We start from the raw sequence: 14,691 nt of genomic DNA, 5'->3' as shown, positions 1-14,691 counted from the left end.
ACTCCATAAGGCTTTTTGCTATTAGTATTCCCCTGGAAGGATGCCTGAGAAACCCCTTTCATTCCAGCAGGGACAGGCTGGGACGGATCAGCACACATGCCTCCAGCCCAGAGCAAGCCCACGACTGAACTGCAGTGTTTACTTTTCTGCCATGTAAAAATAACTATTCCAGCTTTCACAAACGAACCAAATGCACCAACACCAGTGAAGAACGCACAATAGAGATGCATGAAGGTTTCAAAATTTCTGACAAGTTTTTTTTTTAATTTACATACAAATAATGTACAGTTTTTTTGTTTTTTTTTACCATGTCGGTCTCAGGCACTTGGGAGGCAACAAAAGCAACATTCCACTTTTACAAGGAAATTTCTTTGGTCCTCAGTTCTTCAAAATAAAAAAAAAGAAGTGTAAATGCAACCACAGTCAGAACAGAACTCAGCCCTCTGAGCCGTCTTCTCTCTCTTGGTCAAGGACAGAACGATCCATTAAAGGTTATAACTTATATACATTTTTGCTAAAGCAACCATACATTGTTTTTTATGCTGCATTCAGAATACAAGCGACTGAAGCTGTAAAATCGCTATTGTAGCTGGTGAAATACAGCTGCCAAATAATTCTGTTCACTTTCGTCTCTTAAGTAGCTCATGGCGTGAACATTCAATGTCACTAATCCATTCAAAGGATATGCTGTCATTGCTGCATTCTGATTTATTAACAGTGTTTTAGAGACAAAACACGTCATACTCGCTTGTGCGAAGTTTAAAAGTCGTTCTCATCACCAACGTTTAGTCACTGCGGTCAATCGTCTCCATTCAAAGTGAATTAGGCTACTTTGGGCGATTTTACAGCTTTAAGACGTTTTTGGTCTGAACGCAGTATAACATGTTACACCAAATCCAGAAGGCAGTAAGAAAAGTGCTTTAGCATCGTCCCTTTGCACCCAACACTTGACCATCCGTTCACTCGTTTCCCTTTCTGTCTTTTTTTTTTACATAACGACATCTTAAGAGAACATGAAGAGAAAAAAAGAAACGACTTAACAATGGCTCGATTCAAATTTACAGCAGTGTTCGTTTTTATAACTTAGTGGGGTGGGTGACATCAAGATGTGGAAAGAAATAAAAAATACATAAATTCAATGTTTTTTTTATTATTTTTCCTTACTCCCTTTCTGTTTTTTTTTGTCTCCTCCGTCCTTATATGGCATCACACTTTAACTTCCACAAAGCTACACATGGACTGGATCGTCTACTAAGACCCCTCTATACATAAGAGAAAAACTAACAGCCTCGAAGCATTTTAGTCTGTTTTTTTCCTCATCGTTCCATCCCTCTCTCTCCTTTCTCTCTTTGAGTCTCTCGTGTGTTCTCACAGACAAAAACACGCACACAGACAAAACATACAAAAAAAATAGACAAACACTCACACACAAGCAAAAACACAGTTCTTTCCCCCATTCAAATTCAGGGGTGCATTTCTCAAAAGAGAAGTTGTTAGCCTGTTAGCAACTTGGGTAGTTGCCAATGGGAAAATGCATTGAAAACAACAAAGTAGCAAATGTAGTAAGCAACTTTGGTTTCGAGAAATGCACCCCAGGCTTTTTTTTCGTTCAGTTTTCTCTGCTAAGTTGTCACTTTATCGTTCGCTCTTGCTCTCGTCTCTGCCTCAGTTCCATCAGCATGGCATGGCAACCACATCTGGGAGATGCTTCTGTTGCAGCTGTCCACAGCCTCCTTTCTCTCTGTCCTTCCCCATCCCATCCATCATCATCATCATCAGCGGCATGGTAACCCAGTCTGGTTCCTGCTGCTGCGGCTTTCCAAAGTCACTCTCTCCTCCGTACTCCTCTCTCCAGTCATCAGCGGCATGGCAACCAAGTCTGATAGCTGCTGCTGCAGCTGTGGACGGGCGACTGTGCCACGTGCGCCACGTAATAGTTGCTGAAGTTGACGTCCCTGACGTAGGGCGCCGGCTGGTAGTAGCAGGTGATGCTGGGCACGGCGGGTATGGCGTTCTGCTCGGCCAGCGCCCGCAGCGCCAGCGCGGAGATGAGCGCTAGCGTCTGGCGGCGCTCGTGGCCCATCAGGCACACGGTGCTCTCGTCCACCACCCGCCGCAGCATCACCAGGCACTCGTAGCGCTTGTGCTCCATGCCCACAAAGTGGTTCTGCAGGTAGGCCTCCAGCTTGCGCTGCTGCTCGGCGATGTCGGGGAAGTCGATGAAGAACCGCGAGCACATGTAGCGCTGGAGCGTCTTCATCTGTGCCTCGGAGGCCGGCCGGAACCCCCGCACCAGCAGGTGGCAGTACTTGAGCAGGCCGCCGCCGCGGATCTCCTCGGGGCTGCGCGTGGCGATGGTCTTGCAGCGCAGGTGGCCCAGCGCCTCCTGGAAGTCGCCGTACATGCTCTCGCCCAGCACGGTCGGGTGGAAGCTCTCGGACATGGGTGTCTCGGAGCAGCGGTCGAACAGCAGCAGCGAGTCCAGGCCGATCTGGAAGGAGTCCACGCTGAACTCGAACTGCCGCCGCAGGGAGTCCACGAACTTCAGCTCCACGTTCTTGCCCGTGTTGTTGGAGAGCGAGATCAGGCTCCAGCGGTCCGTGTCCTTGCACACCTTCACCATCTTCTGCACGTAGGCCTCCTTGAGCGTCAGAGGCGTGATGCGGTCGCGGCTCACGCCCGCGGGGAGGAAGTCCAGCAGGCTGTCCATGACCACGTCCTTGACCAGCCGGAAGGTCTTGTCGTCAGCCAGGGGCAGGCCAAAGATCAGGTCCAGGTCCTTGTAGCCGAGGCCTGTGTCCTGGTGCAGCACGTGGCTCGCCGCCGAACCGTTCAGCTTCACGTCTCGAACGATCACACCCCGCTCCTCCAGTCGCGCCCGGACCACCTGAGAGGAGAGAGAGAGAGAGAGAGAGAGAGAGAGGAGATGTGACTTGAGTGCTGTTGACATGTGCTGAAGTGCAGCAATGAAGGACACTGACGCTTTTATGCTTTTTGGACACTTTCTGACATGTGCTGCAGGGCTGCAGAAGCTGAACCTTTATGCATTTTGGATCCTTTCCAAGCCCATATCATTCCATATGAATCCACTAGTCACATGGAGTGCACATTAAAAATGCACCGACAAAATAATAAACACAGGTGCTGGGCAGGCGTAAGCAGGGATTTTAGGGAAGGTACTCTGCACACTGTTTTGCCTCCAAAAACCACATTTCATTTTTAAGAGACAAGGCAAATGTTTCGATCCCATCAGACCTTCATCAGGCCTGATGATCGAAAAGCTGCCTTTTACCATTAAAATGTGCTAAAGTAAAAGGGTTGAATGTAACTTCAACTTTTATGTTTTTTGTACAAATTCCAAGCCCATATAATACCATATGATTCCATAAAACAGCTGTCTTTTCTTCAACTGTTCCCCTTTTCCACACTGCATGAAATGTGTCATTCACAAAAATACAAACAGAAAATTCCACTGCTCCCGCCTGGCATAAGAAAGTGCAGGAATCAACCAAAAATATATGCGTGAAATTACCAGTCATTTCAAAGTTATTATGACTATCTGCAAATACTAAAAGTGACCTTCTGTCCCACGTCTGACTTTACGAACCAGGCAAGAAATCATTCATGTATTTGACTAGAGTTTTGTAACAGAAATGTCTTTTCCCCTCCCTAACAGTCCAATGTCAGTGAATGATGATTCAGTGTAAGAGCAGACTGCTCCCTCTGGTCCCAGACACCCATTATAGTCTTCTATTTCTGACCCATATTACAGATTGCACATCGTTCAAAATAAGTCAGCAGCAGGCATGAGGCTTTTTAAAAATAGCATGGAAAAAAATAATGGTGCCATTGACACATGTGAGACAAGAGGAGGTGATGAGGGAAGGATTCTGTCAGCCAGACAGACAGTTAAGCCAGGCTCAAACTACACGACTATCGCGCCGATTCTCGGCTGAAAACCCCTCTACGACAATCGCTGGAACGTTACCCCCCAGGACCATCGCAAGCGATTGTCGGGAAAGATTTCCTCGTCGTGAGCGACGTTCTGAGATAGAACTTTGGCAGCTCAAAGAGTCGCCGATCGCAAATCGTAGAAATCAAACAGTGTTTGATATTTGCGACTGGAAATAGAACGTTGGGCATTGTCTGGGTGGCTGCGAGCAGCGACAAGATTGACAGTTGCGATTCTCTTCTAGTGTGCGGTGCACCCCGACGCCAAAATCGGACACACAATCGCTAGTCGTGTAGTTTGAGCCAGGCTTTAAGACATTCAAGTACAGTGGCTGAGCTAGTAGTCTGTGTGACACTGTAATAGGACAGGGATTAATGAGGTCCACTACTGTAAGAAGCAAATCCAAAGCAGGGAAATTATAGCGGAGAAGGGGGAACCTGTGGCCAGGAGAGCTCAAGATGAGAACTGAGGAAGCCAGAAACTCTATTTTTTATGACACAATTATTTTCTTTCATGTGATTACTTGATTTGTATCACTACAAGTGCATTGAACTGCCTGCTCTGCTCTCTCCAACACCATCGAAATACTAGAAATGAGAGAACATTATCAACAGAGTTGGAGTTAAAGCCAGTGGAAATTCCCATTGTAGATCATGGAAATCAAGGTATGGGAGAGTGTCAAGGTCCTTCAAAAGTTCCGTTTCTTCAAACATGGATCTTAAAACACTGCTGGAAAAGAAAGGAAAAATACCTTCTGGAGAACATGTCTCCAGTAAAGTATCTCTGCGAAAGCTCTCATTCATTCAAGTCATGGTAGTGTACAAAGTAGAGATGCACCGGATCCAAGATCCGGTTCTGGATCCGGCAGGATAATAGGGTTTTTCACAGGATCCGGATCCAGGATCCAGGATCCGGTAGCCGAGGCTTTTTAGTCAAAATAGTTTGAGCTAACGCAATAAATAGGGCCCACGTGTGCGAGTAGGCTATGTGTTTCAACCCTTTCGTAGAATCCGGTATCCGGTTCCGGATCCGGCAGGATCTTAAGCAGTGGATCCGGTATCCAGCAGGATCCTAAAAATCAGGATCCGGTGCATCTCTAGTACAAAGCTAAGTTGTATGTACAGTAACTGTACAGTAATTTCTTTTAGGAGTGTCCAGAGATTTTGTAATAAAGCAGAGATAACACTCCACACATTCTCTCTCTCGCTGACACACACACACACACACACATGCACACACTCACACGCACACCGAGCGAGCCACCTGTTCCAATCTTTAGTCAATGTGAAAGATGGAAGAGGACAGAGCTCCATCTCTTTACCAGGCCGACTCTAAGGTAACTGTACTGCAGCCATAAAACGAAGTACTTGGAAAGGAAGAAGTTTTAGGGCCATTTTCACCCGACCTGAACTTAGAGGCTATTTTTCAGCAGAAAACCTCCATCTGACCCCAAGCCTTTTATGACAGCCTAAGATTTCCCTGCACGGTCCATTTAATATTTTTTACTTTTTACTACTGTCTCATATCGAGCACTTTCACAATAAATCTTATAATTTTCTCTTATTTTTAAGCCAACACAAACGTCTACCTTATCGGCCAACAAGGAGTTGTGTTTCTCATATCATATTTTAAGATGCTAAATTTAAAACTCCTTGTATCTTGAGAAACGCTATAATAGCTGGGTAGACTCTTACATCATTCTCCAATATCAAGTTACAGAGGGAGACAGGTAACGAGGCCAAATCCTCGAATAGCCTTCCCTTTTACTTTTAACTCGGCTACTCCCTGTGGTTCAATAAAAGTTTTAAACGACCAGTTAGTAAACTTCATTCAAATAATAAAAAAAACAGTTCCCACGTCAAAAATTGTTGGATGGATGCTAACACTGACAACCTTTGAGCAGCTAGCATTAGCACATATTGGCAACCTTCCAATGTAGCCCATTCCAAATGACTAAGATTTCAACCTAGAAGACAGAATAAGCACGATTTGACAAATGGGTGATGGTTAGGCCTATGCTACAGCCTGTGTTCTCTAAACATGATTTCTGTGTTGACAGCGATGATCTTTAAATAAGCTCTTTTCTCTCTCTGACATTTACCGGTTTTGTATTTTTTTGTGCCAAAACATCCTGCATTTACAGTATTCTCTAGTTTAGTGGGAATAAACCATTTTGAAAAAAAGCTTCCTTCCAGTCATTCCTTTCACAGTACAAAGACACACATTCAGAATGTGAATGGGTTCTACTTACCCCCACCCCACCCCACCCCCCCCAACCTTAACCCCATTCCAGAAAAAAAGGGGACAAGTGTCTCCCAGCGGGATATGGGCTTAATGTTCCTCCTAGTGTTCCCATTTCCAAATGTGTGTGTGTGTGTGTTTGTGTGTCTGTGTCTGTGTGTGTGTGTGTTTATGACTGTGTGTGTGTGTGTGTGTGTGTGTGTGTGTGTGTGTGTGTGTGTGTGTTTGTGTGTGTGTGTGTGTGTGTGTGTGTTTTTGTGACTGTGTGTGTGTGTGTGTGTGTGTGTGTGCGCGCGCGTGTGCGTGTGCGCTCCCACAAACACAAGTGTGTGTCAGTGATTGTGTGTGCGTCTGTGTGAGTGATTCACAGGCCGCCCAACAGTGGACAAATTACGCTGGATTTCCTCTCCGGCCCTCGGGACGAGCCAAGTGAATGGCAGAGAGTGGAGCAAAAGACCCAGTTCAGACTGTGTGCCAGCCAGGCCTGGGCACATTAGCTACCCATCAAGCCCCTCTCCACCCCCGCCTCATCCCACCGCCCCTCATGCCACTCCACTGCGGCGGCCTCTCTACTGAAGCCTGGCATTGCCCATGCCAACACCCTGGCACCCAGCCCATGTCCTTGTTCATAAGTTGGGACTGATGTCACCCACCCGCCCTCTCTGCTGCTCTACTTTCCTCTCTTCACCTCTCTCTCTCTCTCTCTCTCTCACTCACTCTCACTGTCTATGCTCAAAACACCTCACCTTAAATACACGTCACTTCTAATTTCTGTTTTCTCCTTGATATTTCCATTTGCCTCTCCACTAAACTTCTCCACTCTAGAAAAGTAGGGTAATTGCTGAAATTCCCTTCTACATTGACCAGAACGAGCTCTACCGTGTCTCTACCGTGAGGGCACTGGGCTGGTACGCCAGCCACCCCGGTTCAATTCAGGCCAAACCTTTCCCCATCTCTCTCTCTCTCTCTCTCTCTCTCTCTCTCTCTCTCTCTCTCTCTCTCTCTCTGTCTCTCTCTGTCCCCAAAAACGTTTCCTGTCTCTCTTGACTATCCTGTCACTAATAAAGTCTAAAAGACCAAAAACTATCTTTTTCAAAAATGCATTGACCAGAATTAATGACATTTCATGGAAATGCTTCAGGAAGAGGTGCAGTTGCTTACAAACTAAACTCTTTGATACCATGACCAGGAGGATCTTCACATGCCTCTCTAGGTTGTCACGTGCCACTCCACATACCTCTTTGTCTCATGTCCCTGGTATGGGTCTTACTGTATGTACAATCTTAACAGTGGAGTCTTCACATCCTTCCTGTCTGTAATTCATCTCTAACGTCCTCCTACCATTTCCCTCTCCACGACTAAGCCGAATCCTATTTCTAATTTCTACCCCTACACCTATGACTTCCCCTTGCCCCTCGTCCCTACAAACTGAGCAGAAAGGGGTAGAGCTTGAAACGCAACCCCTACGAATTGTGACACCCCTTCAACAAACACGGAATGACACTCATAGCATTCAAAACCAGCCCCTCTATGGTTAAACCAGCGATGCTGCTTATAACTACTCGGGTAACAATTTAAAAAAGGACAATGGTGTTGCAGGACCCTCTCAATTCGACTTTCATGCATTAGGACATTAATGGCGCAGCCTCTTTTTAAATGCATTCACAATGCATTCGGGTACATCGGTCTTACCCCTCCGTTTGAAGTGTGCCTCTGAAAATTCTCCATTTGAAGGAGCAGAAAGCCCTTCGCCTTAACCCTTCCCCTCTGTCTTAACATGAATTGGGACAGCGCTACCCATACACGTAAACGCGCAAAACGAAGGGAGATGGGAAAGGCGAAGGGCTAAGGGGTGAAATGAGATTTAGCCTACGTCTCTATTTCTGTTTTATCCTCTCCTCTTCATCGACCTCTTCTTTCCGGGCTGCTCAGCTGTTGCCATCTTCAAGTCTGATGCTCACTTTTTCCTCAAGCCCCTACTCCTGCCCCCAGTCATGTCATGGTGCCGACTCCTCCCTTCAGTCTCAAAAACATTACTAGATCAATTGCATACATGTCATTATAACTAAATGAATGACACTCTGGCTATAACAATCTTACAGCAGGCCCTATGCTTAAAGAGGTATGCCACTATTTTGGGGCTTAATACAGTTAAAATCGTTGGCCAGAGTTTATAAAGGTGGTAAAGTGTCTTATTTTTTATGTAAGCCGTTGCAGCATGCTACACGGATCCATTGACTTTCTCTAACTTAGCGACATACTCCCTCTTTTAACTTGTCTTGCAGCAAGACAACGCTTAACATGAAAAATAAGACACTTTATCACCTTTATAAACCCCGGCCAACAATTTTAACTGTATTCATAAAATGGTTAACCTGCAACCCCACCTTTAATAAGGTTCAAATCTGCCCATGTTGTTCCACCCCCCTCTTGTTCCCAGCCCCACATGAGGACCTCTCTATCCCTTGACTTGCCACAGCCACTGTTACACAAGGCCTGTGGTAGGGGAGCTGCTGTTTGAAATATGAAAATACTACCGCTACTGTGAATATAATAATAGTTTATTATTAATAAGTAAATATTAATGAAAAGATGCATATTAATGAAAAGATTAATGAAAAGATCCATAGGCAGCACAGTTTCAATGAGCAGCATAGTTGCAATACCTACTATGGCCACCATCCTACACAGTGCACCTTTTAGACGGTTATATGGTTCTACTGGACGTCTAGAGCTATTACTCTAAGCTTTGACACAACAACCTCATTTTCGTTCTTTCCCCTCTCTCTCTCGCTCTCTCTCTCTCTCGTCCTTTCTGAGATGGAAATGGAAAAAGTGGGGAAACACACTGCTTCTGGAAAATCGGTTACTCTGAAAAATGACACATCATCATAAAAGAGACATTGAGTGTGAAAGGGGCTTCCAACATAAACGAGAGGTCGAGGTTTTTTTTTTTTTTTTTACTCAAGCTGGAATTTCAATAGGTATCAATTACGGGGATGACATTACAAGGAGTTGGATTTCAAACAAAAAAGAAGAAGAAGAAGAAGAAGAAGAAGAAGAAGCCACTATGACTGTCCTTCAAGCCTGGGAGCCCTCAGCCCTCATCCAGCCTTTTCCAAAGAGGGAGATGTGTGTTTATAGTGAGGTGAGTAGGGCCTTTCACCAGATGGTGGGTGTCATAAAAACTGTACAAATATCGAAAAAGAAGATGAAAAATCATATATTAACAGATGGGACCAGATGAGGGAGTGGATAAACAGCAGCGGGTACATGCGGAGCGTGCCAGCCATGTTCTGAAACTGATGATGGCACAGAACTGACTACCAAACACTTCTGGTCAGTGTTGCCAGATGGTAAAATACTGAAACCTCAAAATTATCGTTTTTGGGGGCTTTTTGTGAGGAAATTATCCGTACAAATACGATAATTATCGTACATCTGGCAACACTGCGTCTGACAAAGATTAAAAAAGCTTTACACGTCTCACATGTTTCCATAATAGAAAATTGTCGCTGATTGAAGGCTTTAATTGTGCATGTGTGTGGTGTTGGAGTGAAAAAAAATGTTCTACTACTGTATGTGTGAATTGCATTTGGAATGAATTATAATCCTTTTTCGTTTTTGGTTAAAGGCACTCTATATCTTCTTCTAGAAGGTTCTGCATAAACCATGGCGAACAGTATTTGGGTCCTGCGAGGTTTAGCATAGGTAATGCAGGATATACATTACTGTAATACCTTGGCTATACTGCAATCCCAATGTACTTTGTGAAAGGTTGGCCATAGTGGAATGGTAATGAATGGATAGGTTATAATGTAATCCAAATGAAATGGGAATACTGTAATGAAACAGAAATAAATGTGTTTACTTAAATGTAATCCAAATGGAATGAATGGCAAGTAAGGGATAATGCATTGTTATAGCAAACTATTTCCTGACAGGATGAACCGTGAACTATCATCAAATGCAATTGGAATGTTGCAAACGAAATGGCTTAGTGTCATGGAACGGAATCCAAAATGGAATGAATGACAATTGGTTATAATGGTATTCCAATGGAATGGACAGTATGTCATGCCAGTGGAATGGAATGGAATGCAATGGCCGGGGCATGGCAATCGGAAAGCTGACACTGCGTCACGTCCAGTTCTAATAGACATGTGGTAATTCGCTGCTCTGGCCAGTGCACCTGGGAGGCACTACACAGAGCAAACTTCCGACGACTCAGAGCAAGAGACCAGTAAAAAGAACCGCAAACAGACGGGACCGTCTGGTGCTGACATCCTCCTGGCGATGCACATCAACTCCCCCCGCATCCCATTCCACCCCGCATGCATCCATCCAACTTCCACGGCGTCTGTTTTCCGACTCTTGAGTTTGGTCGGAGGGAGCGGCGTAGCTTTTTCCCGTGTTTTATTTGCTGAGTGATTGTCGGGGCCGTTTTAACGCGCCGTTTTACAGCGTATTTGTGTGTGTGTGTGTGCGTGTGTGCGTGTGTGTGTGTGTGCTTTACTTGCAGTAACAGGGAGCTGGGCCAGCCGGTTCTGGTGCCGCACTGCCCCCCAGACACCAATTCGGGGGGACTCTGGGCAGCCAGTCGCACGCCGGCTCTGCCAAGACCTGCTGTAATGAATGAACAGGGCTTATAGGCCCCTGGCTGGCACTGTGTCTCTTTGCATCCAAACCGTCTCAATCACCAATTGGAAAGAGCAGCAGGCATGTAGTAGGCAGGCACGCAGAGGACGAAAAAAAATGTAATTGTTTTTCTAGTTCCCATTTTCGTAATTTTATTAGGTATTTCCTTTATTTTTTTCCGAAAGGTTGGGTGGTCATGTCAACATGAACCTGAATGGTCCTGTGTGATGCATTCCTTGGGCTTGGATAAGGAAGGGAAAGGTGCATGGCTACTGTGTAACGTGATTTCAGGGGACATTCTGCTCGTTGTGTGTTTTCTTTTTCCCGTTTCCTTTTTGTTGCCAGACATAATACATTGCTGAGAACAACCTGTTTATCCGCAACCTGCTGGAGAGGTGTGGAGTGTGCTTGTCGGTCACAGTGGACTACAATAGGCTACCTGAGGGCTTGGTTTACGGGCTGCGGAGAGAGGGAGAGAGAGAGAGAGAGAGAGAGAGAGAGAGAGAGAGAGAGAGAGAGAGAGAGAGAGAGAGAGAGAAATGGATAGACTGACACAAGGGGAGGAGAAAAGAAAAGGAAGAAAGAAATCTTAACGAGAGGAGGTAGGTTGGTAGAAGGGTAGTAGGATGGGAGAGAGAGAGAGAGAGAGAGAGAGAGAGAGAGAGAGAGAGAGAGAGAGAGAGAGAGAGAAGCGAGGGATAGAAAGAGAGAAAGGCGAGAGGGAGAGAGAGAAGCGAGGGACAGAAAGAATGAAAGCAAAGGGTGAGAGAGAAAGAGAGAGATAGAGAGAAACGAGGGATAGAAAGAGAGAAAGCCAAGAGGGAGAGAGAGAAGCGAGGGACAGAAAGAATGAAAACAAAGGGTGAGAGAGGAAGAGAGAGAGAGAGAGAGAGAGAGAGAGAGAGAGAGAGAGAGAGAGAGAAACGAGGGATAGAAAGAGTGAAAGCAGAGGGTGAGAGAGGGCAGGAGGCAAACAGCATCTGGTCCTGTCTCAGCTCTCGCTGTGATACCATGTCCGCCATTGGGCTAAGCCAAAAGGCTTGCGTTACGAGACTAATCCAGAATTTACCATTCCACCACAAAAAAAGAGAAAGAAAAAACAAACAAACAAGGCAATTCTACTGGCCAGAGACACAGAGAGAGAAGGCGAGAGAGAGTGAGTGAGTGAGTGAGTGAGTGAGAGAGTGAGAGAGAGAGTGTGTGAGAGAGAAAGAGAGCAAGAGAAAGAGAGAGAGAGAGGTGTTTGAAAGTAATCTAAGAAATTGGGTAACTAAGACCCTTAATGCACAATCTACATTGGAGCAGCCAAAATCTTGGAGCTTGGAAAAGCTTGGCAGTATAAAGACACAGTGGCCAAAAATCAGTAGTGCACAGTAAGGCACAGTGTTTTATTCCACACTGGTGTGAATGTTTTAATCCGAGCAATATAAGAGAGGAGGCCAAACAGATCCAACAGGAGCAAAAACTTGACAAAGGTTTTTCTTTCAGCACACCTGTGTGAGCTGAATCACCGGATCAGACAAAAGTGCCACATAAACCTACTAAGGACGCATTGAGACTTTGTCAATGTTACATGATCCAATTGGGTAATCCTCTTCAAAGACCACACCTGATAAGGCGCTGTGTGGCCACTGGCCACTGCTGAGGTATCCACACTAAACAAACCACTATTCACAAATTCTGTAACACACCCCCCCCCCCCCCCATTACACAATTCATACACTGGGTATGCTGATGATGTTATACTTGGGGGAACTGCTATTGTCAATGTTGGCATAGGCCAGTTTGTCAAGAGGCAAAAGACTGGGATCAAAATCTGACTTTGAGGCGAAATGTACATGTGTCTCTGAAGGCTAGTATAAGGACTTATGCAGCAGCACTGCTACCAGATATTCATATGGGAGGCTGGGCCTTCTGCTAAACAAACATCGCCACTGAAAACTGTCCAGCCCCCGAACCCCTCCATCTTCACTCTCATCCCCGAGCCAGGCAACCACCCCTCGACTCGAAACGTCTACCCCTAAAATCCCCACCCCCACCACACACAAGCATCCCCGAAAATTGCTGGCGTGGGGAGAAAGTTTTCGGGGTCTGGTGCGCTTTTCAGTTTTCCACAAGCGTTCCAGAGGAAGGAGGAAGCAAACCTCTGAGAAAGCCTTCTAATGCTTAACGCAGATGGCGGTAGGGGGTCTGGACAGTTCCGTCTTGAGATGTATTCTTTCCATTTCTGTTTTTTTATTTATTTTTTTAAAACATATATTATAAACAAACTGCTGAGTGCATCTGTCGTGACTTCTGACAGTGAACTAAACTTTTAGGTACAAGTATTTGCTCGGTCAATAGGCTACGTTTTTTCCAAAACTTCTGAGACGGCGCGCAGAAAACTTCCACCGCTTTTCCTGAACGTGCGTAAAAGCCATTCCCCTTCAAAACGCGGAGAAATTTCAACTGTGGAAGCAGCGAGACTTAGGCAGTGGAAACTGTTTAATTGGCAAATTACATCATCTGGACGACTTCATTTCTCTAACACACACCGCTCCATAAATGTCTGAGGCACGTTTGATCAAATTAAAATGCAATAAAGTTAGTATGGTTACACTAACGACGGCGTGCTTAATGCGCGATTTGACATTTATATGACGCCACCAATGGCGGCATCAGATGTTGCCTTGCAAATAGTTACAGTGTAGGATGAAAATGAAGCTGACGTTGCCACCTCTAGGCAGGAAAATGTATCGATTATATGGGCATAATTATATGGCTGATACGCACAGAATCCATGACGTTTGCTCATACCTGGAAAAAGGCTACACCGACACAAGCGACAGAAAGGATTTGACTAGACTAGTCACTTAAACATTGGCACAACTTTTAATTGAATTCACTGCAAATGCAACATTATCCAATCTATCCAGGCAAATAGACAGTCGAATAGTCTGTGGTAGGCCCTACTGTCTGCTTTTTGATTTATTGAACTTAAATGTTTCTTAAAGCTGTGTTAAAATTACTGCAGGAATGATCTTACACCCTTCCATTGACCATCTGTATTTCCAAGACACCTCTGAAAGAGAAAAGAAAACACTATACATCTGTGTACTATGTCACCTACCTGGACTATCTGTCGGGGCTGCACGGAGAGCGTGGGGAAGTTCCCACGTCCGTGGATAGGCACGCTCTCCCCGAGAATCGCGTCCAGTCGCTGCACCTGCTCCCATGACAACACACAGAACCGCCGACTTTGCTCCGAGGCATCTCCGGAGGACATGGCGAGGTGGTCGCGTGATAAAAAGAAAAAACTTTGGAACTGTCACGAAAACCTCTGATACTTGGGGCAAAATACTAGAGCACAAAATGACAACGGCCACTGGCTGCCTGAGGAGAAAAAATAAATAAAAAAATCTTCTGTCGAAAGCGAATATGAAATTCCAAAAACTCCAACACAGATCACCGTTGAACCACGTTTAGCCTTCAAGATGTCAAAACCAAGAAAAACAAACTTGACAACCGCTGTCACCCACTGGCAGTAAAGTTATGCTAGCTGGCGACAATGATAAGTGACTAACTTTTTAAACTCCCAAAGTCCACTTTCGAGCTCGCGATGGACCGTCTGCTTCTTGACTGCGTGAAAAAGAAGCGTGCAAAAGCTTTAAATGACTAGGGATCAGCAGCAACGCAGTGATTGGTCGAGAAATGGAGGTTTATATGAATAGTCAAACGTCCATAAGAAGAGAAGCCTGGAGCGCACGCCCACGTCTTCTGCGTCAGCATACTGCGCTCATTGGTCGCAGCACCAGGATATAAATTTGACAACTCTGTGTGAGTAAAGATGTAGGCCTATTTGATAATGTTTACATAGATGA

General features: G+C 45.4%; 1 protein-coding gene across 1 annotated transcript; it reads right to left on the bottom strand.

Annotated features, from left to right (window-relative positions):
* Positions 1-231: 231 nt before the first annotated feature.
* Positions 232-14,438, bottom strand: tent5bb (terminal nucleotidyltransferase 5Bb). The gene is made up of 2 exons (XM_063185789.1): positions 13,941-14,438; positions 232-2,887 (listed from the first exon to the last, which is right to left on the bottom strand). Exons 1-2 carry the CDS (start codon positions 14,094-14,096, stop codon positions 1,859-1,861), a joined length of 1,185 nt encoding a protein of 394 aa, XP_063041859.1. The 5' UTR covers positions 14,097-14,438; the 3' UTR covers positions 232-1,858.
* Positions 14,439-14,691: the final 253 nt, after the last annotated feature.

Source organism: Engraulis encrasicolus, chromosome 20 (assembly GCF_034702125.1).
Source record: "Engraulis encrasicolus isolate BLACKSEA-1 chromosome 20, IST_EnEncr_1.0, whole genome shotgun sequence".
NCBI classification, from domain to species: Eukaryota; Metazoa; Chordata; class Actinopteri; order Clupeiformes; family Engraulidae; genus Engraulis; species Engraulis encrasicolus.
Note: the sequence above shows the minus strand (reverse complement) of the source record. Positions and strands in the feature narration are given on the sequence as shown.